The sequence below is a fragment of the Lasioglossum baleicum genome, chromosome 8, assembly GCF_051020765.1.
Source record: "Lasioglossum baleicum chromosome 8, iyLasBale1, whole genome shotgun sequence".
In the NCBI taxonomy this organism is placed as follows: Eukaryota; Metazoa; Arthropoda; class Insecta; order Hymenoptera; family Halictidae; genus Lasioglossum; species Lasioglossum baleicum.
In genome coordinates, this window is record NC_134936.1 from 1,522,787 (window position 1) to 1,547,645 (window position 24,859).

The 24,859-nt window shown below is 35.5% G+C and overlaps 1 protein-coding gene across 1 annotated transcript in view; it reads left to right on the plus strand.

Moving 5' to 3' along the window:
- Slow (epidermal growth factor-like protein slowdown) overlaps positions 1 to 24,859 on the plus strand; it is a 117,634-nt gene that overhangs the window by 75,939 nt on the left and 16,836 nt on the right. Inside the window, exons 2-4 of the mRNA XM_076428732.1 lie at positions 18,448 to 18,513; positions 18,992 to 19,092; positions 19,820 to 19,915. Of these exons, the coding sequence (XP_076284847.1) occupies positions 18,448 to 18,513; positions 18,992 to 19,092; positions 19,820 to 19,915 (263 nt within the window). The remainder of the gene's footprint in view (positions 1 to 18,447; positions 18,514 to 18,991; positions 19,093 to 19,819; positions 19,916 to 24,859) is intronic.

The following is a 24,859-nucleotide window of genomic DNA, read 5'->3' on the forward strand; positions in this document are numbered from 1 at the left end:
TATAATCCATTTTTTAATTGGAATTTTATATGATAAATGGAGCATACTCTCAAATAAACGAATTCGGGCATGCAGGATGGACAGCCCAAATTCAAATTTATTTGGATCAATGTCCCTTACCTCTGTAGTAATTAAACTATTAAAACTATTTGACGTAGCTTGACAAATGTATTTCACTGTTGAGCGAGTGTTCGTGACGGCATTGCATATTTTACCATCTACCATGGTCATTACCATCTTGTGTCGAATGGAAATACTTTTTCCCCATAATATTGTTTTTGACGGTTCAAGTGTAGATATTGCATTTTCTATCTCACTGATTTCGCTCCTAATTATATCGAAACTCTCCTTTACAAATCTAATTTTGATAGGGCGACAATATCGTGGCGATAAAGGTGTTGGATTTTACCACAAAATTTTTTTATCAAATAGGTCCAATATAATTGCAGTGGTACAAATGAGCATTGGAAGATATGTCCATCGGAATCTAGTTCATTTTCAAAAGCTTGTTTCTACTGATTTTGGCGAGATCCGTCACAACCCCATTTTGATATTAAAGTCAGCGATTTGCACTCTTCTTCGTTTAAATTTTTTAAAACATCATTTAAATAGGTTGCTAAACGTGTACTTGTGTGATTTAACAGGTCTTGTAAATTTAATTTGGCGGAAGTCGACGTTACTTGCTGCGAATGATTGTCTGTATTGAGATATAATGTAATATGATACATGTATATTGTATGAAGCAGAAGGGAATACGTAGGAGCCCCCTCCTTACGGTGTGGATATGCTTGCTGCGTGAATGCGCGAGACTCCGAAATTGTGCGACTCTATTGCGCATCCTTTGTTCTGTTTCACTTTCTGGTTTGAACCGTCGCCGTTAAGACACGTGATGTAATTAGTAGACGTTATTATATCTTTAATATATAATAAAGTATTGTGATAAAGAAGTCCTCTCAATTTATTTAATCTCAACATGGTAGCAGAGCGTGGTTGTGAAGTTAGGGAGAACATAGAGAGTGAAAAAGTGTTCTAAGTGAATAAGAGAACATTCATGGAAAAAGTGGAAACGCCGGAAGTAAAACCAAAAGCCGAACACGAAGGAACGTTCGAGAATAAAGAAGAAAATATGGAGAAAGTGGAAACTAAAATACCGGTGTTTGATGGAGAGGATTACAGTATGTGGAAGAAAAGAATCACAATGCTGTTAAAGTTAAAAAAATGTGAAGTAGTTATAAAAAGAGAAAAACTCGCAGCGGATAAAGAAGACTGGGATGAGCAAGATTTAAAGGCAATAAATTTTATTTATAGTGCCATATCCAATAAGCAATTGGAATTTGTTTGTGAGGAAAATTCAGCTTATAAAATAATAAAGAAATTGGACGAAATATATTTAAAGGAGTCCACAGCGCTGCAAATTGTTTGTCGAAACAAATTAGAAAAGATGAGACTAGAAAAATACACGGATTCGGCGACGTTCTTTAGTGAATTTGAAAAAGCCGTAAATGATTTAAAAGGCGCTGGAGCGAAAATCAGTGAGACAGAAAAATTGAACTACATGCTGAACACTCTGCCGAGTCAGTATAGCTACATCGGGGATTTAATAGACACATTAAGAAAGGAAGATCAAACAGCAGCCTACGTAAAAAATAAAATCCAAATCGCTGAAATGAAAAATAATGATGACCATGATGAAAGAAGATCCAATGTCTTTACTGCTAAGAGGAATCAAAGGGGAAGCTGTTACAAATGCGGAAAAATTGGGCATCTCGCACGTGATTGCCAAGATGGTGGCCAAGCAGGACGGAATAGCGGCAACCTGGTAACATGGCGAAATTCAACACGTGGTCGAGGACGTGGACGAGGCGGAAGAGGCATCTACTACAGAGGGCGCAGTAACTTCCGTGGGCATCAAGGATCAGGCATAGGCGAGCAGAGTGGACCAGGACCGAGCGCATGGGTGGCAACTGCGCATGCGGCATACAGCAGCGACAGCAGTGAGATAAACAGGTTAGGAAATCATGAGATAGAATGGTTACTAGATAGCGGTTGTAGTGATCATATTGTAAACAATGAGAATTATTTTGAAAAGTCAATTGTACTTAAAGAACCTGTTAACATTTATTTAGGCGATAATCGGTCGATAAAGGCAACAAAAATTGGAAATGTTGTAAGTTACTTCGACGCGTTTGGTAAAAAGAATGAAGTAAATATAAGTAACGTATTCTATGCCAAAGAGATGAATGCAAATTTGATAAGTTATGGTAAATTAACAGATAACAATACCATTGTTTCTAAAAGAAATATTACAAAGATTATTGATGAAAACGATAGAGTAATTGCAGTAGCTTTCAAAGAAAATCAAGTATTTAAGATGAAAAGCAAATTGAAAAATAATGAGACTTTTGTAAATAGTGCTGAGCGAAATGGTAAAATGAGCCAAAAGGAAAAGTGGCATAGAATCTTAGGTCATGTAAACTTTAGCTATCTAAATACGTTATGTTCACAACAGTTGCTAGAAGGTATTCCACACGAACTTGAGTCTGAATTTATGAAATGTAAAACTTGCATAGAGAACAAAATGCACAACCTACCGTTTAAAAACAATAGAACTCGAGCAACTGATATTTTAGAGATTGTACACACTGATGTATGCGGTAGCTTTAAAACCACTGGTTTTAACGGAGAAAGGTACTTTGTTTCCCTTATCGATGATTACAGCAAAATAGCTAAAGTTTACTGTATTAAAACGAAAGACGAAGTTTTTGATTGTTTGGTTAAATACATCAATGAAAGTGAGAATTTAACGGGAAAAAAAGTAAAGATAATAAGATGTGACAACGGGAAAGAGTATTTGAATAATCGCTTTTATAACTTTGCTAAAGAAAAAGGTATTGTGATAAATAATTGCCCCGCGTACGTACATGAGCTAAACGGTACAGCAGAACGGTTCAATAGAACGATAATGAATATGGCGCGTTGTTTGCTAGAAGAGGCACAAGTGCATAAAAGATATTGGCCCGAAATTATATGCGCAGCGACTTATTTAAAAAATCGTACGTTAGCTAATACAGTAGAGAGGAAAACACCGTACGAAATATTTTTTAAAAAGAAACCAAATGTTGAACATCTACGATTGTATGGTAGTAAAGTTTTTGTAAGACAACCAGAACAGAAGAGAGTATCGAAATGGGAAAAAAAGGCAAGTATGGGTATTCTGCTAGGTTATAGTGATGTAGGATATAGAGTACTCATGAACAGTAAGATAATAGTTGCAAGACACGTAGATATCATAGAAAAAGATATAAAATGTATTGGTATTGATTATGAAAAAGATTATGTGAATGAAAGCAATGCTAACACGGATGAAAATTCAAATGATAGTGTTTTTGAAAGTTCAGAGGAAACCGACGAAGAAAATTGTAAAATACAGGAAAACGGGACAGAGAAATTTGGGTTGCAAGCTCCTAGAAGATCGACACGAGAAAGAAAAAGTCCAGTAAGATACCCCGAAGATGAAAGTCATAACATATATGTAAATTACAGTAAAATTGATACGCCTTGTACATTTGAGGAGGCGTTAAACAGTATTGATGGTAAGAATTGGGAAAAAGCAATGAATCAAGAAATAAGTTGCATAAATAAAAATAAAACCTGGAAATTAGTTAATAAAATAAAAGGTAAACAAGTTTTAGACGTAAAATGGGTTTATACAAAAAAATCAGACGACAGGTACAAAGCTAGGCTAGTAGTCAGGGGCTTTCAACAAACTGATGTAATTGATGACACATACGCTCCAGTCGCAAAGAATCAAACGTTAAGAATCTTACTTTCTTATTGTTGTCAAAATGGCTTAAAAATTGAACAAATGGACGTAGAATCTGCCTTTTTAAATGGCAAAATTAACTCGGAGGTATATGTCAATCAACCAAAGGGCTATGAGGATGGAACGAACAGAGTGTATAAATTGTCTAAAGCATTGTATGGTTTGAGAGAGAGTCCTAGAGACTGGTATGAATGTTTTGATGAGTATGTTACAAAATTAGGGTTTGAAAGAAGTAAGGTAGATCTCTGTTTGTATAAAAAAGGAAAAGTAAACGATGAAATTTATGTATTAGTTTACGTAGATGATTTATTAATTTGTAGTAAATGTAACGAAAATATACAAGGTATTAAGAAACTCTTGTCAGCCAAATTTAAAATGAAAGAGTTAGGGGAAATTAAAGAATATCTCGGAATAAATATAAAGTACAACTATCTAGATAATGAACTCACCTTAAGCCAAACAAAATATATAGAGTCATTAGCCGACAAATACAGAATACAGGACAGTAGATTATATAGTACTCCAATGGAGACTAGTTTAAAACTTATGAAGGCTGAAATCTGTGAATCGAATATTCAATACAGAAACCTAATAGGTGCCCTGTTATATATCAGCTCAAGTACAAGACCAGATATAAGTTACAGCGTGAATTATCTTAGTAGATACCAAAATAGTTACAGTGAAACTCACTGGAAATACGCACTGAGAATCTTAAAGTATTTGCTTTTAACAAAAGATTTAAATTTACATTATAAAAGAAATGAAAAATGTGATAGTATAGACTGTTATGTAGACGCCGATTGGGCCGGCGATAATGTGGATCGAAAATCCACGTCCGGATATATAATAAAGCTGTATGGAAATGTAGTTGATTGGAAGTCAAGAAAACAAAAATGTGTAACCAAAGCTTCGACATATGCAGAATACGTAGCACTATCCGAGGTAGTAAGTGAGATAAAGTATATTAGAGAGTTAGTAAAGATATACGACATAAATATAAATAAACCAATAAAAATTTACGAAGATAACTTAGGAGCGATCAATATTGCGAATAACGGTAACTTTACGAAAAACTCGAAACATATAGAGATACATTACCATTTTGTACATGAAAATGTAAAAGAGAAACTGATAGATGTTTGTAAAATCGACTCAAGTAAAAATGTTGCGGATATCTGTACTAAGGCATTATGTAAGGAGAAGTTTGAAAATTTCAGAAGGCAATTGAATGTAATATGAAACGAAGGAGTGTAGTTACATATACAATATAAATGTAAGGAGGCGTATTGAGATATAATGTAATATGATACATGTATATTGTATGAAGCAGAAGGGAATACGTAGGAGCCCCCTCCTTACGGTGTGGATATGCTTGCTGCGTGAATGCGCGAGACTCCGAAATTGTGCGACTCTATTGCGCATCCTTTGTTCTGTTTCACTTTCTGGTTTGAACCGTCGCCGTTAAGACACGTGATGTAATTAGTAGACGTTATTATATCTTTAATATATAATAAAGTATTGTGATAAAGAAGTCCTCTCAATTTATTTAATCTCAACAGTCTGGATAACATTTCTTTTTCTCGTTTAAAAGTGTGTTATAGGATGGAAGAATTTTCTTAATGTATCTCTTTACGACTCAATATTGCCCTTTTGAAAAATTAGCATCAACAAACATTGACAACGCTTTTATTGAGGATAATTTTTGAATAGTTTTCCTTTTGAAACATGTATAAGCGGCTTTATATTTTTTAATTCGCTTGGAAGAACGAGTGATTTCCTTAATTATTGTAGAAGCACTTCTTTGTCCCGATTAATGTAGCTTCATGCGGGCAGCAAAAACTATTTCATCTGTGCCTGTACTAGTTCGAAGATCCTCAGTTTTTCTCCTCTTCTTTCTGTCGCCTGATTCTTCGAAAGTTTTTGTTGCTCGACCAGATCGCACTGCACTGTTTGGCAATTTAAAAGTTCCATTTAACCAGTTTTTATTTTTTTCATAAAATCGATACTTCATGCGTTGTGCTTCGTTCCACTTTCGCTTTATTTCAGATTTCAAATATGATACTCTATGTCTTATGTCTCGAACTTCTTCTTCGGAATATCTGCCGTAACTTGTAATATAATTTTCAATATATTCCAATTTCTGAAGAAATGGTAATTCTTTCTTTTCAAACATAAGATCCACCAAGTGCTTCTTGGATATCACATTAACTCCAGATGGACCTAAATAAAAAATTAGGGTTTTCTAGTAAACAAATATTCGTTTTCTTTCCAACATAAATGAATGCAAATAAACACTTAAAAATATTGCATAAAAGAAAAAATTAGGAAAAGACTACTTGGAAAAAAATAGAAATCCAAGATATCAATAATAGGAAACTAAGGAAACGGAAAAATTGAACTAAAAATAAAAATTAAAGTTAATTTGTTTTACATACCTGCCTCACATGATTCCATAATTGTAAATGGTATGGACATGATATTTGGTCCCCTCAGGGTTTCAAATTCATTTACCAATCCTCTCCTTTTTCCACTCTCACCATCGCCTTTTCAGCGGGACCTACTGTTTATGGTGGGTTCCGAACCACCTTTTGCCAACAACACGTGAAAAACACCCTGGGTGGGTCACTTTCCGGTTTTTGACCAGACGGTCACCCATCCTAGTGCCGGTCACGTTCCACGTTGTTTAACTTCGGTGATCTAACGAGAACCGGTGCTTTCAACGGGACTACGGTTGTTGGCCATAATTGTAAATTAAATCGTAAATAAAATTCAAGCAACACTATTGCACAGAAAAGGTTATATGTTACACTAATCACTATGTCTAATCACTATATAGTTTATATTACACTATACACTAAATTAAAATATGATAGTTCTAAACAGTGTACAGCAAATACTTATATATAAAATATTGTGGATCAAGGCCAATTTTCAATACAATTTCACTTTATTATAGCACACAGTACACGTTTCGCTCGAGATTATTCGCTTCGGATATTTCTTAAAAGACTGATACAATGAGTCATGAGGCAAAACTGCATTCGGCGTTCTAGTGTTTATAAAACATAAGAAGATCGTTTCATTTTATCTTTGTCGTCAAGCAGTGTTTACGTCTGGAAAGCGTGCGCGCCCGAAACGCAAGGGCCGCTTGGCGCGATGAACAAAATGCTGTGAAAAGAAGGGGTGCAGACTTGGGCTACTTTTTTTTGTTTTGCTGTAAGCCCAAACCTTTGACAATTACAACCGCGCTTAAAACAATTCTCGGACGCACCCTGATGTACAACATAATTACTCATAAAGTGTTACAATCGTAACAAATCTTATTTACATACTAATCGTGTTGAAATGTAAATAATTACCAAAAGATATGCAATAAAAAGATATAAAATTGTTGAAAGTATAGTCCATACTTACTTGCAAAACTTTTATACTGGAAAGAAATGTGTACAAATTACTTGAAACATATAAAAACTGTCTTATCGAATTTTAGCAGCAAGACACGTACTACGAAAATCTTTAACTTTCGATGAAGTACAGCACTTCATGGGTGCCTGAATGATAAAAAAAATATTAGTACATGTCCCCCATATATTAAACTATAGCAAGCACCAAAAATTTCACACTTTAGGTAAAATTTTTGAAATCGACTTTTGGCCAGCTAAATCGCTGAAAGGGACCACTGTGCGACGGCGATACGCTTCGGCCACGCGATCCTATTACATTCTGCCCTTCTCTATGTTTGGCTCGTCGATTGAAGTCTCGGCGCGGTCGGCGCTGTAGACGCAGTTATAAAAAAATAGCCTCTCTACGCTACTGAAGTCCGTTCAAAACACGGGTGTTGGGACTTCGATTGAAGAATTACTGTATTTCGTCCGGTGATGATAGGTTTAGTGTTAATTTGATGTATGTTTTGAGACAATGTGCAGAATGTATGCAATAAACAATTGTTTCAAGATTTAAGTTTTTTACGAGTATCTCGGAAACTGTAAGACCGAGCACAGCGAGTATATGTATGTATAGGAAAAAGTTGTTCAGAATATTGACCTTGACAACATATTTCTAGGACAACGACGCGATCGGAGCTGGACTTTTGTCGATATTTACCTTTGTTATTTATACAGATAGAAAAGCATTGAAAAGAACCATCTGATCGTTTCGAAAAATCGCAAAAATTACTTTACTCCTAAACTCCTCTCACAATCAACTAATTTATTTTCGGCCAGCTTTTGGCAATACCTCGTGCATCGGTGACTCATAGAGCGAAAAGGAGAAAAACAAGGATAGAGAGAGAAAGGAAAGGGAAGTCCTGTTCGCGGTACAAATCAGCAAGGAAATCTTGCATGAGCAACAGATTGTCAGAGGCAAGGTTGTAACGAATGACTACGATAACTCGACATTGCATTCGCCTCAGCCTCGGCCAGATATGGAAAACGTGCGAGATCACCGTTAAGGTTTCGGAAGTAGCTTTCAGAGAGTGGTAGACACGCGAGTAGTCAATGTGGTAATTCATTGAAAATTTATCACCAGTGAGAAATTTGGCCGCCCTATATCGCTAATTGGCAGTGATTTTATTACTTGTGACTTCTTCGTACGACTTTACGGTGGCGCGGGGCACAGTGGGGTATTTGGCCAGTTTAGCGCGCCAAAAGTCAATATTTTTAGTTTGTTCAAAATGACTAAAAGTTTTTTCTCTTGAACCTGAATATACAGGGTGTCATAGCTAACTTGACCACCTTGAATATCTTTGTTGTTTTTAAAGATACATATGTCAAATGTCTGACGGACAAAGTTGAATGGTAAAATGGGGCTCATAAGATACCAACAAAATTTTTTTTTCATGTAATTTTTTTATGAGATTTCAAGGTCACCTTCATTTTTTGAAATGGAATGAGGTATTTTTTAATACATCAATCGATGCAGCTGGACATTCGTTATAAAAAAGTACTAACCTATGTATGTATGTCGAAAAGTTAATAGTTCAGGAGATATTTCAATTTAAAAAAACTCTAAAATATAATACCATTACTGTCGTACTAAGACGTTAGTGTTTACTTACTTATGTAACGTCTTATTGTTAGTACGACAGTAATGGTATTTTAGAGTTTTTTAAATTGAAATATCTCCTGAACTCCTAACTTTTCGACATACATAGGTTAGTACTTTTTTATAACGAATGTCCAGCTGCATCGATTGATGTATTAAAAAATACCTGATTCCATTTAAAAAAATGAAGGTGACCTTGAAATCTCATAAAAAAATTACATGAAAAAAAAAATTTTGTTGGTGTCGTATGAGCCCCATTTTACCATTCAACTTTGTCCTTCAGACATTTGACATATCTTTAAAAACAACAAAGATATTCAAGGTGGTCAAGTTAGCTGGGACACCCTGTATACATATGCAAGTAATCTACAATAATATTTTTCCATAGAGAGTACTATTTAGTAGCATTCAGATACTTGCAAGTAACATTTCTCGTGACCAAGAGAAGTGTCGAAAAACTTGTGTTAAAGAAATGATTTGTTTCACAAGTTTAGTGTATAAAATCGAGATAGGACTAAATCTATTATGTAAAGGAAGGTGTATTGTAGATTAATTTCATCGCTTTCTTTTTTTATTCTCTTCGGTGGTTTTGATAGAATAAACAATCGAAAGTGATATATTTTTTTTCAGAAAATTAATATATATAATATCATGTAATAACTTTGTTTCTCCGAATAACTCCTCTTTAATTTTTTGCGAGGTTATTCAGTAGACATTGCTTTATATAATCTATAAAAATTTAGGTGCAAACAAGTTCAAACACAAAAGATATTTAGCTTCCTGTGCGATACATATCACTCTATGTATACATATCAAATCTTTACCACAGCAACGCGTGAAATTTGTTTGCAATAGTAACTTCTCTTAATCTGACGAAAAAATGTTTGAAATAAAAGTTTAACAGTATTTACATGGGTATAAACTTCAATATATAAAACTTCGAAAAAATTTTGTTTAAAAGAAAAAAACAAAATCGCTTCGATTTTTTAAACATTAAGTTGTATTTTTGATTTGATACTCTATATGATATGATACATGATATGATACACATATGGATTTGTTACTCTTACTTAATCTAGGCTAGAGATCCAACACAAATTGACTGCCAATCCAACGTTTTACCCTTATGTCCAGAGCTGGATAAAATACTATTTCAAATAGTCTATTTTATTTTAGACACATCCATATTTTTGACAATAAAATATTTCATTAATATTTCATCGTCAAAGTAGTAGTTAAATGATTGAAGCAAAAGTTATATGGTTTCACTTAAACTTATCGATCGATTACGCAAACACATACATGTACATTAGGGTGGTCCTTATTTTTTGACCAACGAATTTTTTTCACGACGCCCCCCAGAATGGTTCTCTTTGGTGAGAAAAAAATTTGTGCAAAATTTAAGATCGATCGGATAAAAGGATCACGTGGCGCATTTAAATTGAAAATTTTGAAAATTTTGAAATTCATCGTAACTATAAAGTATTATATATCGTTGGATTTGTAATTTTTTTCTAAATAAGAATATGGAAAAATTATATGACCTTAATTTTTAAAAAAATAACGATGACCTTGAAATTTCGAAAATTTGATTTTTAAAAAAAATTTTTTTATGCCATTATATTTACCATATTTAACAATGCAACTTTTTCCTGTGACATTTTTTCGTAGAACCACAAATAACAGATATTTAAACATATCCATTTATTACCTATGACCCAATATAATTTATTACGTTACCTCCAGATGTACCCCGTGGACCTTAAGTCCACTTTTTTACAATTTTACCTATCTTGAAATTCATAAGCGCACACCCGGGAAACAGATGTAAACCCTCGTTAAAAATTTTATAACAACCCGTACTTAAACTCCCACTCCTATTCCTACTCCTATCCTTACAAGTTTTTCCACCAATTACTTTCAACTCCATCAACCAATCATCACGCTTTTTCAAACAAACGACATCCACACCGAAGTAAGATTTAGATGTATCAGAGAACCACCGATTAGATCTGTCTGAGCTAACGAACTGTAATCATCAGTATCGAGTAAGCGAACATACAACCTCAAGTGTTGTCTTTGATCAACTATCACCTCAACTTACAAAATCGGACTCGTGATCATCGTCGTTCAATCCAGATTTGGCAGACGCGAGACGTTACAGTAGTCATACAGGAAGACTACTCAATTTCTATATAAATTGAGAAGCCCAATGGAAAGTAGAAGTCGCGAAAAACTGTTCTTATTAGAACATGATGAAAATCAGATAATTGACGCTAAATTGCCATCGAAACGACAAGTTTTAGGAGTGCTATTTTATAATTTGCGGAAAGTGAAATTGAACCTTCGGTCTAGTGCACACCTTGTTGTTAAAGAAGTGGAGGTGTTGTGGGAAAAGGCCAAAATTCCAGTTCAGTTAAACAGTCGCTGCGTCGAGAAATTGGAGTCATTATACCACAAGTGGAAGGTCTTACAAAAGAGTTGTAAACGACGATCCCAGATACAAGATCAACAGGAACAAGAGTTTCTTGATCAATTAGTGATCTTTTAGTAGCGGCGATTATTATAAAAAATTTGTCATTTTACCAACTAATGTGGCCGATCACATGCAAGAGGACATTTCAGGTTTTATATCAGACGAAAGCCGAAAATTTTTTAGTAGATTTAATATATTGACAGAATTTTTAAAAAAAGATCCAGTAGTTTGGCAAGATGAAGATTCTTACAAACTAGGTTTAGATATAGTTAAGGCTTTACCTGTGGTCAATGATTCGGCAGAAAGAGCCGTTAAGCTAATACAGGATTACATACAATCAAATTTTAGCTCGCAATGAGGAAGAAAAGCAGTTGGTACTGCAAATGGTAAAAGATTACCGCCAGCAATATCCTGACGCAACGAAAACAACAATAGCGAAAAACATGTAAATCGAACGTCGAGGGTCCGCAGCACAGGCGAACCACACAGCTACCTCCCTCTCAGGGAAACCCAGAGGGGTAGCGTCATAAAATACGCTGGCAGAGCGGGTCCTTACAGCCACTTCGGGTCTGAGGACCCGTTCTTCCAGTGACTTGTCAAGTTTGGATTCTCTCTCTAGATTTTGTATTGTTTGTCTGTTCATTTAATAAAATGCATTCTTGGCGAGCGGCTTCACCATTGATCGGCGTATTATTTGGTGACCCGCTCTGTCCTTGCCATCTTAAAAGCGGATAGTCTTACATTAGAATATAAGAAATAGTTCCTTATCACTATTCTGTAGAATATATTCAAAATATTCATTCACATGTATAGTACAATAGTACAATACAAAATGACATATCTCTGTTATTTGTGGTTATACGAAAAAATGTCAGAGGAAAAAGTTGCACTGTTCAATATGGTAAATATAATGGCACAAAAAAAATTTTTTTTAAAAATGAAATTTTCGAAATTTCAAGGTCATCGTTATTTTTTTTTTAATTAAGGTCATATAATTTTTCCATATTCTTATTTAAAAAAAATTACAAATCCAACGATATATAATACTTTATAGTTACGATGAATTTCAAAATTTTCAAAATTTTCAATTTAAATGCGCCACGTGATCCTTTTTTTCGATCGATTTCAAACTTTGCCCAAATTTTTTTCTCACCAAAGAGAACCATTCTGGGGGGCGTCGTGCTTTGTATCTCGATAAAAATTTTTCGCCAAGTATAGCTTAGGTCCACCCTAATGTACATTGTAGATATACCTGATATGTAGTTCTTTATTCAGAGTTCACTTCTCTCTTCAACTACGAGATTAAGATTTACTCTATTAAGAAATATTTCTTCAGGTTTTTTTTATTGTGATGCAAAAAATATTTGTTACGTAATGTACATGGTGTCAATGGACCAAATATCTGGCACGAATAGCTTTTTCCGAAGGTCATTTTTTTCGGATTTATCAAGGTCGTCGATGTTTTTTGATACATTTTTATTTTATTGCATCGGATAACTGGACGAAAAATACATTCAGATATGTATAATAACATGACCTTGAGCTTGATCTGAAGGTAAAACTTTAATTTTCAAAGATCAAAGTCATGTTTTTATAAATATCTGAATGTATTTTTCAATCAGTTACACGGTGCAATAAAATAAAAATGTAGTTATGTATCAAAAAACATCGATGACCTTGATAAATCCGAAAAAAATGACATTCGGAAAAAAATATTTGTGCCCAGATACTTGGTCCATTGACACCATGCACATTACGTAACAAATATTTTTTGCATCACAATAACCTGAAGAGATATTTAGGTTTCCTGTTTTAGACGAAACACCCTGTATAAGAATAAAAATATTTCATGCCAGATTATTAAAATAAAATACTATATTTTATGGTAAATTATTAAAATGAAATATTCTATTTCATGATTTAGATTTTTGAAATAGAAATATTTCATTTTATGGTTTGGATTGTCAAAATGAAAATATTTTAATTGAAATTATATGTATATCTATCTGTTTCTCTTGATTTTTTCGATATACCCAGCTTCAATCATTTCTGCTAGTTGCCACAATGAATGGAGAACGTCGCTACTACTAATAAATGAAAGTAAATACATATAACCTGTGAACGGTGTACTCGGTGTGTTATTTTTCGTAATCGTTTTCGAAGGCACGTCCGACTCCTCCGCTTTTCTCGTTCAATGTCATGAACCGACCATGTTGAGCGTTATCAAAGCGCTGAGTTCAGTATGGCCACTTGTGTACCCGAACCAGTATTCCCACGCGAATGTCCTCCGAACCGTATCTGAAACTCCGCCACAACGTGTTTCAGAAGATTTTTCTTTGAGCGTAGTATGCTCCGGGAACGATTTTGTGCGCGCGGCTCGTGAGAACGAAATATTGATACTAAACCTACCACGAGGGGTCAAATGACCCATTTTAGATTTTTTATTTGACAATTATTGAGATTGTGAAGGTGTTTTCATGGGAATTTATTGAATACATTTTTTTACTCCAATACACATACATTATAATACATAATCTTGTTGATCACTTTTGATGGTCGGTAGGTTTAGAGTTAACCTTCGCAAGGTAATATGAGCTTCAGATATTTGGAAAGAAGTTTTATATGAATAAAATTAAATCTGTTTGTTTACTTTCTATCCTGTGTTATTATGCCAAATATATTAAAAACGAGACTATTCATGAAATTCATTTGCCGGGGTTTAAGAGACTCCACTTTCCCATTTATGTGTTATTAGACCTTACCTTGCGAGGGTTAAGAAAATCTTCGTCACTTATACCATTACGTTCAGCCAATATCATTGAAAATTGCTCGTTACCTCGAAAACATCCAATTCCACAAATCTGGATGACTTACTAAGACCGTTGTAAGAACAAAGATTAAATATAAATGCAAACCCATGCAACAAGATACTGATTTGTTTTAATAGGTTCGATATTTCTTCCGTTGATTATTGCGTACATTAATAGACTGCGCATATATCTATTTATGCAATGAAAAAATTGTCTACATTAATTGCAAGATACAAGATCTACATAGACATTTATTTCATTTTTAATTATGTCAGCGGTTTCCACCCGGGGAGGTGCGGGCTATTGTCAGAGGAGGCGCCAAAAGTTTTAATAAAAAATTAATGTTCATATCATACTACATATCTACAAATAAATAAACTTCATATCGTAACGTAACACTACAAATTCAGTGAAGTGATGTTTATTTTTATTTTTCTTACATTTTTATACATTCACTTAAGCCCTATTAAAAAATTATCCGGAGCTAAAGATTTTAAAAATGACGCCTTTGCAAACGCTCCATTTCTGTTCGGCGATTCGTATGCAAAACAGTTGCGACAAATTCCGCTTGCTGATAATACAGTCGGAAGAAGAATCAATGATATATCTGAAGATATTTGCGATCAATTAGTTTCTCGGCTGCGTACTTCAAAATTCTCCATTCAAATAAATGAGGCAACTGATATAGCTAAAGATGCCCATTTAATTGCATACGTTCGATATGTTGCGGAAAATAATATATTAGAAGATATATTATTTTGAAAACCCGTTCCTGGAAAGACCACATCCATTCAGATGTTTAATATAATAGACAGTTTTTTTTACGAAAACGACATAAAGTGGAATAATTGCACCAATGCATTTGGACTGTGCACCGACGGAGCTCACTCAATGTCCGGACACAAAGCAGGTCTTCAAGCATTGGTCAAAGAGAAAGCACCACGTCCTATCTGGACGCGCTGTATGCTTCACAGAGCAGCTTTAGTGTCAAAACATATGAGCGAGGAACTGAAAAACATTATTACGAAAGTTATCAAAATTATAAACTACATTAAGAACAGTCCTTTGAGAGCTAGGCTGTTTGCAAAGGTGTGTGTTGATATGAGAGCTAATTATACCTCACTTCTGTATTATTATTATTGCGAAGTTCGCTGGCTATCTCGTGCAAAAGTGATTCAAAGGGTGTTTCAAGCTCAGAGAAGAACTAGCAACCTTCCTCGAAGAAAACCACCATGAAGAGGCACATTTGTGGATGAACGATAATTTTATTGTTAAACTTGTCTATTTGGTTGAAATTTTTGGAAAATTGAGCGGTTTAAATAAATCGATGCAGGGATCACAAATCCATCCCCTTGTTCAAAAAGACAAAGTAAAAACTTTCATTAAAAAGCTGGAGTTATGGAAATTAAATTTACAAAAGAATGGGTTGGCAATGTTTTCACTTCCAAAAGATTTCTGGGACACAGCCAATATTGAAGCGAGCAAAAATCTTTTTATCGAACACTTGGATGGTTCAGTGCTCCATTTTTCAAATTATTTCAAAGACCTTGATTTCTCAAAGGTTTTGTGGATACAGAATCCATTTATCGACAATCAAGAAGACGAATTTGAGCTGACAACCATCGAAAAGGAAAAATTTATAGAATTATCATGCGACAGCTCATTGAAACAAAAGTTTCAAAATGAAATCATAATTCAATTTTGGGTGAATCTTATTGTTAGTGGAGAGTATGAATCTTTGTATTGCAAAGCAATGCATGTACTTCTTCCGTTTGTAACGTCTTATTTATGCGAAACGAGCTTTTCGGCACTGGCTACAATGAAAACCAAATATCGAACCAGGTTAATAGTCGAAAAATTTTCTGGTTGTCCTGCTTCCTCGCCATTCTTGAGATCGAAATGTCTACGGCATAATGGCTACGGCATTCTCTCCCAATGCCTGACAAATCATCTCCTTAGCCTGGAAAGCTTTTTTTCAATTCGAACGAGAAAAGCATACAGTGCCTACTATGAACGTTGTTGCAACCCATTTAGCTCAATGTGCTCACGATGCATATTTTAAAGTTATGTTAATTTGTTGATTCGGAAAAACAGTCTACTAGATTGGTATTATATGACACTAGACTTGGAAGGAAAATTTTTTCGTTCAAATATTCAGTACAGCTGTTTTATTCTCAGGCCAAGAACTTATTCGTATACCTCATATGTAAAACACACCGGAGTTATTTGTACACCCAATAAAAAGTCTACTAATAGGCTACCGGTAGATAAAGTGTTAATAAAAGGTCTGTCGGGAAATGAATTGACGATTTGCGAATGTCTGCGATCGCCGTCATCGTGATCGTTCCGTTCTCGCTTCAAACAGCTGAGGATTTCGCGAACGAAACGCGCGAACAGGAGAAAACGATCATTGTGCAGGGACGCACGAGAATCGTACAGTAATTGGGCGTCGAGTAGCAATCTTGCATGGCAGAACCACTTCGTCATCGTTGGCCCGCGAGGAAATTGCATTTCGCCGTGTCTCCGTCATGTTCGTTGAAACGCGACACGACATTCACTGTCGCATTTCGACAACGTGGTTCGTATCGCAGGACCGTTGCGTAGCGTTGGCTTCCCTCGTAAACGCGCCGTTTCGCGTACCGGCGAACAAAGGAACAGAACCTGGACCAATTAAACTTATCCCGTGGCCAATGGTTGCACAATGTAAATGGCTCGGGCAAAACTACCATGCCTCTAAATGAAGCTAATGCCACGGGAATTCTACACCGCTCCAGGAAATGTATCCCAAACTATTTCAGATACATACATACTATTTATTCGAACATGTTACAGTAAAGTCGCGTTGTCAAGTGCACACCCCCTCCCCCTCCCTCCATCACTAATACAATATTGTAATAATAATGTAATATTGGACACATGGTTAAGACACACAGTATGAATTGCGAACATGTAGAATTGGACTCATGATTGATTGCGCACAGAAAGAATTCAAATAGTCCAGTCAATGAATGCCCATAAGGGGGGCGTAGAGGGAAATGGAAGGAACACAATTTTTAACTTTGGGACTTTGTTTGGACTAGTTAAGAGATAAACATACTAAAAGTCCCTAACTCCTAGGCGGTGAGCGGGCTACAGGGGGGCACGTGGAATTCACCTTTTTCGGTTTTCCGCTTATATCTCGGAAACTATGCGTCCTAGCGATAAGACCATTACATACAAAATTAAAGCTGACAAAATGTGCCACAAGATAGATTGGATTCAGTTTTTCGATATCTCGCATAGTTTCCGAGATATCCGCGCTCAAAGTTCACTAATTGTGCTGAAGCTAGTCAAGTAAAGCAAAAAACGTGAGACAAAAATTTCTTTTTCACAATTAGTCCATTTTGAGCGCGGATATCTCAGAAACTATGCGTCCTAGCGATAAGACCATTCTATACAATATTAAAGCTGACAAAATGTGCCACAAGATTGATTCGATTCAGTTTGTCGCTATCTCGCATAATTTCCGAGATATCTGCGCTCAAACTTCACTAATTATGAAAAAGAAATTTTTGCCTCACGTTTTTTGCCTTACTTGACTAGCTAACTTTTCAGCACAATTAGTGAACTTTGAGCGCGGATATCTCGGTAACTATGCGAGATAGCGAAAAACTAAATCCAATCTATCTTGTGGCACATTCTGTCAGCTTCAATTTTGTATTGAATGGTCTTATCGCTAGGTCGCGTAGTTTCTGTGATATACGCGGAAAGCCGAAAAAGGCACCCCGCTCACCTTCTAGGAGTGGGGACTTTTAGTATGTTTACCTCCTCACTAGTTCGAACAAAGACCCAAAGTTAAAAATTGTGTTCCTTCCATTTCCCTCTACAACTTTTCGTTGACTGGACTAAAACTGTTGTTTATCATCGTGAGTTGTGTGCGCACATATCTTTTGAACACAGTATGGGGTTGAACTTAAGCGAGGAATGTGCCGCGTACGACTCGCGAGCTACTAGTTGGAACTCCCTGGTTTGAAGATTGAAATATGTTACGGTAAATGTGATTAATCCGGTGATTATGCATAATAACCGGTTATTATATATAATCACCACTAAGTTTGCCGGTTATTATATATAATCACCACTGGTAATTATTCATAATAACCGGTTATTATACATAATCACCAATTTATTACACATTTACCGTAACATATGTATACTTCAAAGTACAGACTACTAAACTGCAAACATTTGGAACTATGAATAACTACTTTCATTTATAAATAATGACAATAATATAAATTAAATACGTGTTACAGAAGACGAGTTTGCACCAGATCAGTTCCTAACTCCTCCCTTCATCACCGTCAGAGTAGGCAATTAAGGTAAAATGATACATTAGTTCCGAAATCTGTCTAAAATACAACTTCTTGTAATTATTCTAGACAATTTTAGTTTAATCTTGTATTTGCTAAAATTCTATTTATTCCGTATTTAAATTGACGATACTGCCAGCAGATCTTTCAGTAGATATAAAATTCAACTATATTGAAAAAATCATGTGTTACGAAGATTTACGTATTGTATTAACTATAAAATAAAACGAGATATGTTTCTTTTACTTAAATATTTTAAATGCTATTTCAAATAAGAATTCTAAATAGTACGCGATCACATATTTTGCATTAACACTTTCTTTAGTTGATGCTTTAAATTTTGCTCTTTAAGTATTTTCTAGTACGTATCTGTTTTGAAAGCTTAAATTGCCAATTTTATGCTTACAATTCTGAACAGTGTTCATAAAAAGTACGCCCACTGTATTCAGTGTCATGCAATTCGGAGTTTACAAGATTATTTTTTTAGGTACTATAATTATATTCATATTCAAACTGACACGGCTACCAGTCTCTTGTGTTGTCCAGGATGGACTCAAGCGACTCAGTTGAGTTTCGGATGCAACAAACGTAAGTTTCAATCAAGAATTATTAAATATTTACAGTTAGTAAGTACAGTAAAGTCGCGATTCTTGTCAAACAGCCTGTGTTCTGCTCGGAGAACTATCGCGATAACCTGAAGAGATATTTAGGTGGCCTTACTCTTAAAAAGACCACCCTGTATACTCGATCCAACGAAATGAGTCAATGTACAAGATAAAAAAGATAGCAGCGTAATAAAACTGTCTTCTCGAATTGTTATTAAAAAGAAAATTGTTAACACATTATATACCGTGTGAGTTATCAACAACTCGCACTACCAACTTGTATAGCAATGTTATTACTAAATTAATCATTAAAAAATAATGTCGCGTGTCCAAATTAGACTATTCAGTAAATAATTGTTAGTAATAACTAGACTGCGGATGTTTATGCAATTTGCAAGTTTTGTAGACAAATTTTAAGAAACTCGAATCAAATTAAATCTTCTTTTTCGTGCCAGTAGCCTTTTTAGATCAGAAATAAATTAAAATCGTATTAAATTCTATCATATTTTATATCCTAGCCATTTTTTAACATTTTCAAAATCCATAATTGCATAAAGATCCGCAGTCTAGCAATAACACTCAGTTCCCGTGGTAGAGAAATTAATCATTTTTCTATGAAACACATTAAATTCACGCAACACTCCACGTGCTAATGACATTAATGTTTATGAAATACTTGCACACAATACCTGTACTTGATTACCTTTCAGCTACCTGCCCAGTGTCATGCTTAAATGGAGGAATATGCACTGCCCCTGGCAGATGCGCATGTCCCAAAGGATTTACTGGCAACCAGTGCCAGACAGGTAATGTTATGCACGAATGCAAATCGATTCTAAATTCTCGCTTCAAATGCTAATTGAATATTTACATAGACAATAACGTTACAAGAACACTAAAAACTTGACAACAGCATGCCGCTTATCTGCTACCCAGTTTTTGTTATATCATTGCTAGACTGTTTGTTCATCTTCATGCAAAATAAACATTTCGTCCATCGATCTCAAGATACAGAAGCTAAACAGACTTTTCTGTCTTTCATTCATCATTTTGTTAAATGCTACCTTTGGGGGAAACACCTCGGATGACTCTGACCTTGACATATGTTGTCAAGGTCACCTTTCTGAGTAACCCCCAAGAGGTTTTAGCCGGCGCTCGTTGTTTATTCAAAAGTTATAAACAAAAGAAGTTTTGGTAATTATTTAGAAAGAGGTACTCCTCTCCGATTTTGATGAAATTTAAATATGTTACAGATTTCGACATTTTTAACAACTTTTTCCTTCTCGCATACGAGGGGGAGTATCTTTTAGTTTTCGAGATATTCGCAAAAAACTATTGCTAGTAAGCATACTCCGGCGTCCGTTTACTGTTTTTGTAAACATGTCGTGGACTTCAAAAAGAAAACAGGGTCTGACTCTGGTTATATGTACAGGGTGTTTCGTTTATGTGATAACGGAAATATCTTGTGACGCACTGAAGTTACGAAAAATCTGTTTACAAAAATTGTTCGGTATGAAGGGTACAATCATATAGTCTAATTTTTTGAGGACTAGAATGGTAGGGAGGGAGATTTCAAAGTCAAATTAAGTTTTTTAAACGGAGTGTCCTATTTTTTATACGATACATCGATAGAGTATCAAATTCTGAGTATAAAAGTGTTGATCTTCAAATGTCCTAAAGCTAATAGTTAACGAGATATTATCCAAAGAAGAAAGAAAATTGTTTCGATAATATCTCGTTAACTATTAGGTTTAGGACATATGAAGGTCAACACTATTATACTCAGAATTTGATACTCTATCGATGTATCGTATAAAAAATAGGACATTCCATTTAAAAAACTTAATTTGACTTTGAAATCCTTCCTCCCCACCATTTTAGTCCTCAAAAAATTAGACTGTATGATTGTAGCCTTCATACCGAACAATTTTTGTAAACAAATTTTTTTCGTAACTTAAGTGAGTCACAAGATGTTTCCGTCATTAGATAATATGTATAGTCGAAGCTTGTTTTGAAAAATGGCAGTGGGGGTATAGGAAAATCGGGAAGACATTTCTAAGATTTCCAGCTGCATGTACTTTTCTATAAGGGGAAAGCTGTTTATTTGGGCATGTGAGCCGGATTTCCTACATGAACACTTGGTTCCAAGAAGGGAGTAAAAGAGCAAAGCCTCCGTACGTAACATAGCTGTGAAAATAGCTACATGCGCAGTCTAGTCCAGTCAATCAATGCTCATAAGGGGGGTGTAGAGGGAAATGGAAGGAACACAATTTTTAACTTTGGGACTTTGTTTGGACTAGTTAGGAGATAAACATACTAAAAGTCCCCACTCCTAGTAGGTGAGTGGGGTGCAGGGGAGCACGTAGAAGGTCCCCTTTTTCGGTTTTTCGCTTATATCTCGGAAACTATGCGTCCTAGCGATAAGACCATTCTATACAACATTAAAGCTGACAAAATGTGCCACAAGATTGATTGGATTCAGTTTTTCGCTATCTCGCATAGTTTCCGAGATATCCGCGCTCAAAGTTCACTAATTATGAAAAAGAAAATAGCCGCGTGAAATTCGCCCCTGGCGGGAAATTAATCGAGCTTGAACCATTCGATAGCTTACCCAAAAAGACTCCTCTTTGACAAGTTTCAGCCCCATAACTCATCTGTAAGGGTAGTTACTGAGAAAAATCGAAATGCTAGTTTTTGGCCCATTTTCCCTATTTATTGATAATTAAAAATTCTGAAAAAAATCTGACACATTTCGGATACCAAGCCACATATTAGGTATCATTTCCAGATTTTTCCGTTGCAAACTATGGTTGTATAAAATGAGAAACACGAAAAAAATCAAAATTGAAAAATTGATATTGACAATGAAAAATTGAAGTTGAAAGTGAAGTTGAAATTGAAAAATTAAAGTTGAAATTGAAATCGAAAATGAAGTTTCGAAATTGAAGATAAAATCGAAAAATTGAGGTTGACATTGGAAAATTGAAGTTGAATGTTACGAGCCAGGGCCGCGAGCAGCACGAGTGGCCGGCGAAGGGTTGTTACCCTAGGAATATGATATCAATTTGTTAGTTAAGGAACGCGGACGAACCCAATGCGAAATTGGGGAGCCGCTAGGATTATAGACAGCGAGGACGAACCTGCCGCGAAGTCAGGGAGCCTCTAGGAATGGAGTCAAACGCAGACGAACCCGATGCAAAACCGGGGAGCTGCTAGGAGGTTGTATAATAGCACATCCGAACCTGATGCGAAATCAGGGAGCTGTTAGGATGCGGACGAACCCAATGCGAAACTGGGGAGCCGCTAGGTTGGATAAATCTCTGTTTGGACAATTGAAATGTCGCAAAAGAATCTGATGCTTAATCAGGGAATCGCTAGGATAATTAGTAAGCCTCGTAACTAGTATAATTTAATTGATACAATCCGAGCGGTAGGATTGTATCATGTGGGGACGTTCAATTACTTGATTAGGATATTGGACAATAATTATGGATTTAATAAATTTGAGTTAATTATCAAAAAACACAAATATATTCTTACTATAGAATTCGTGTTACAAGTGTGTTTGTGTCGCGAATGGATTGAATTTAGAATAGAAAGAAATTGAAAGGTGATATTACCTAAACTAACAATAAGATGCACGGTGTTGACGCACTGGCAATGCGGGGGACTCGGAGCAACCTTATCACCGCCTAACAGATTTTACACCGAACTCGCGGAATCTGTACGGTTAAACTTTGATTAAAAAGGAACGAACGTCCGATCTCACTGGTAGTTGACTTCCGAGATGCAGCACGACGCGACACTATTCGTGATTACGACAGTACTAGCCCACGAGAGTAGAAATGTAAGGGCTTATACATATAGCCCTGCAATGACGGGTGGTACTTGTCAGTACCCCTCAAGTGAACATTCGTATTTTGTCAACGACCAGTTGGTCGTGCGTACGTTTGGGCCCTAAACTAACCTAAACAGTTATGTAGATTTATCTAGGGTAGCTCTGTTCGTTTATCTAGGACGGTTCCTGCCAGAGATGATATTGAACACCTGTTCGTCATCCGTAACATGAACTTGAAAAATTGAAGTTGTAATTGAGAAATTGATGTTCAAACTGAAAAATTGAAGTTGAAATTGAGAAATTGATGTTGAAATTGTAAAATTGAAGTTGCAATTGAAAAATTGATGTTGAAATTGAAGTTGAAATTGAGAAATTGATGTTGAAACTGCAAAATGGAAGTGGAAATTGAAAAAGTGAAGTTGAAATTGGAGTGTTGAAATTGAAGTTGAAATTGAAGTGTTGAAATTGAAATTGAATCAAGAACACTAACTCGGACAAATAATACCAAAGTGAACTTTGAGCGCGGATATCTCGGAAACTATGCGAGATAGCGAAAAACTGAATCGAATTAATCTTGTGGCACATTTTGTCAGCTATAATTTTGTATGGAATGGTCTTATTGCTAGGACGCATAGTTTCCAAGATATCCGCGCTCAAACTTCACTAATTGTGAAAAAGAAATTTTTGCCTTACGTGACTAGCTCACTCTTCAGCACAATTAGTGAACTTCGAACGCGGATATCTCGGAAACTATGCGAGATAGCGAAAAACTGAATCCAATCTATCTTGTGGCACATTTCGTCAGCTTTAATTTTGTATGGAATGGTCTTATCGCCAGGACGCATAGTTTCCGAGATATATGCGGAAAACTGAAAAGGGAACCTTCTACGTGCCCCCTGCACCCCGCCCACCTCCTAGGAGTGGGGACTTTTAGTATGTTTACCTCCTAACTAGTCCCAACACAGACCCAAAGTTAAAAATTGTGTTCCTTCCATTTCCCACTACAACTTTTCGTTGACTGGACTAGTTGTATGCTTCCGAATAATGCAAATTACGCCTCGTAAACTAGATCGATCTTTTATCTAGCGTTTTTGACTACTGAAAACCCCCATTTTTGTATTATCGAGAAATGAAAACGCGAATCCCACACCCTTGCAATCCTGGAAAAAATGTCTACTCCCTTAACTTCGACACGCTTGCAACAGTGCTTGAAGTTAATCCACGAATGAACAGGTGGTGCTCACTGAAATCGTAAAACATTGACGATCGATATATTCAGAACAAGAGCACGTCCTACTATCCGGGATCTGTAGGCATAATTAACTCAACGCAGTCCGATATGCGGTTCGATAGCATTGCACGAATACCGAACCGACTAGCGACTCGGCGTATTGTGATGTCCATCGGTGAACTGCTTTAGATAGATTTATGAGCAGTTTTATTATCCGTTGCGGACGTTCTAATTACGAGCGTAATATAATCTATGCTGACGTGTGAGTTTAGAGTTTAATACCGGGGCTGAGTAAAATACTATTGCAAATAGCGAATACCAAATACCAAATATGTAGTCCATTTGATTGTATATCCTACGTGTACTTTTGATCATCACGTAAACGGTAGTCCCGAGTTCGAATCCCGCCAACTGCATTTTCTGGATTTTAATAAGCTCCTTTCGAAGACAGAGTTGAATATTCCCTCAAGCAGTGCACAGAAAGTGGTATTATATATAGTTTCTAATTTTTGTTATAAATTTTTCTTAAATTTAAAGATTTAATTGAATGTTATTTAAATATTGGTTTCACATTTTTTAAATATTTACTTTATATTTTTGAAATATATAATTTATATCCACTGAATATTTAGCTTATATTTTCTAAACATTCAATTTACATTTCTTGTATATGTATACAAT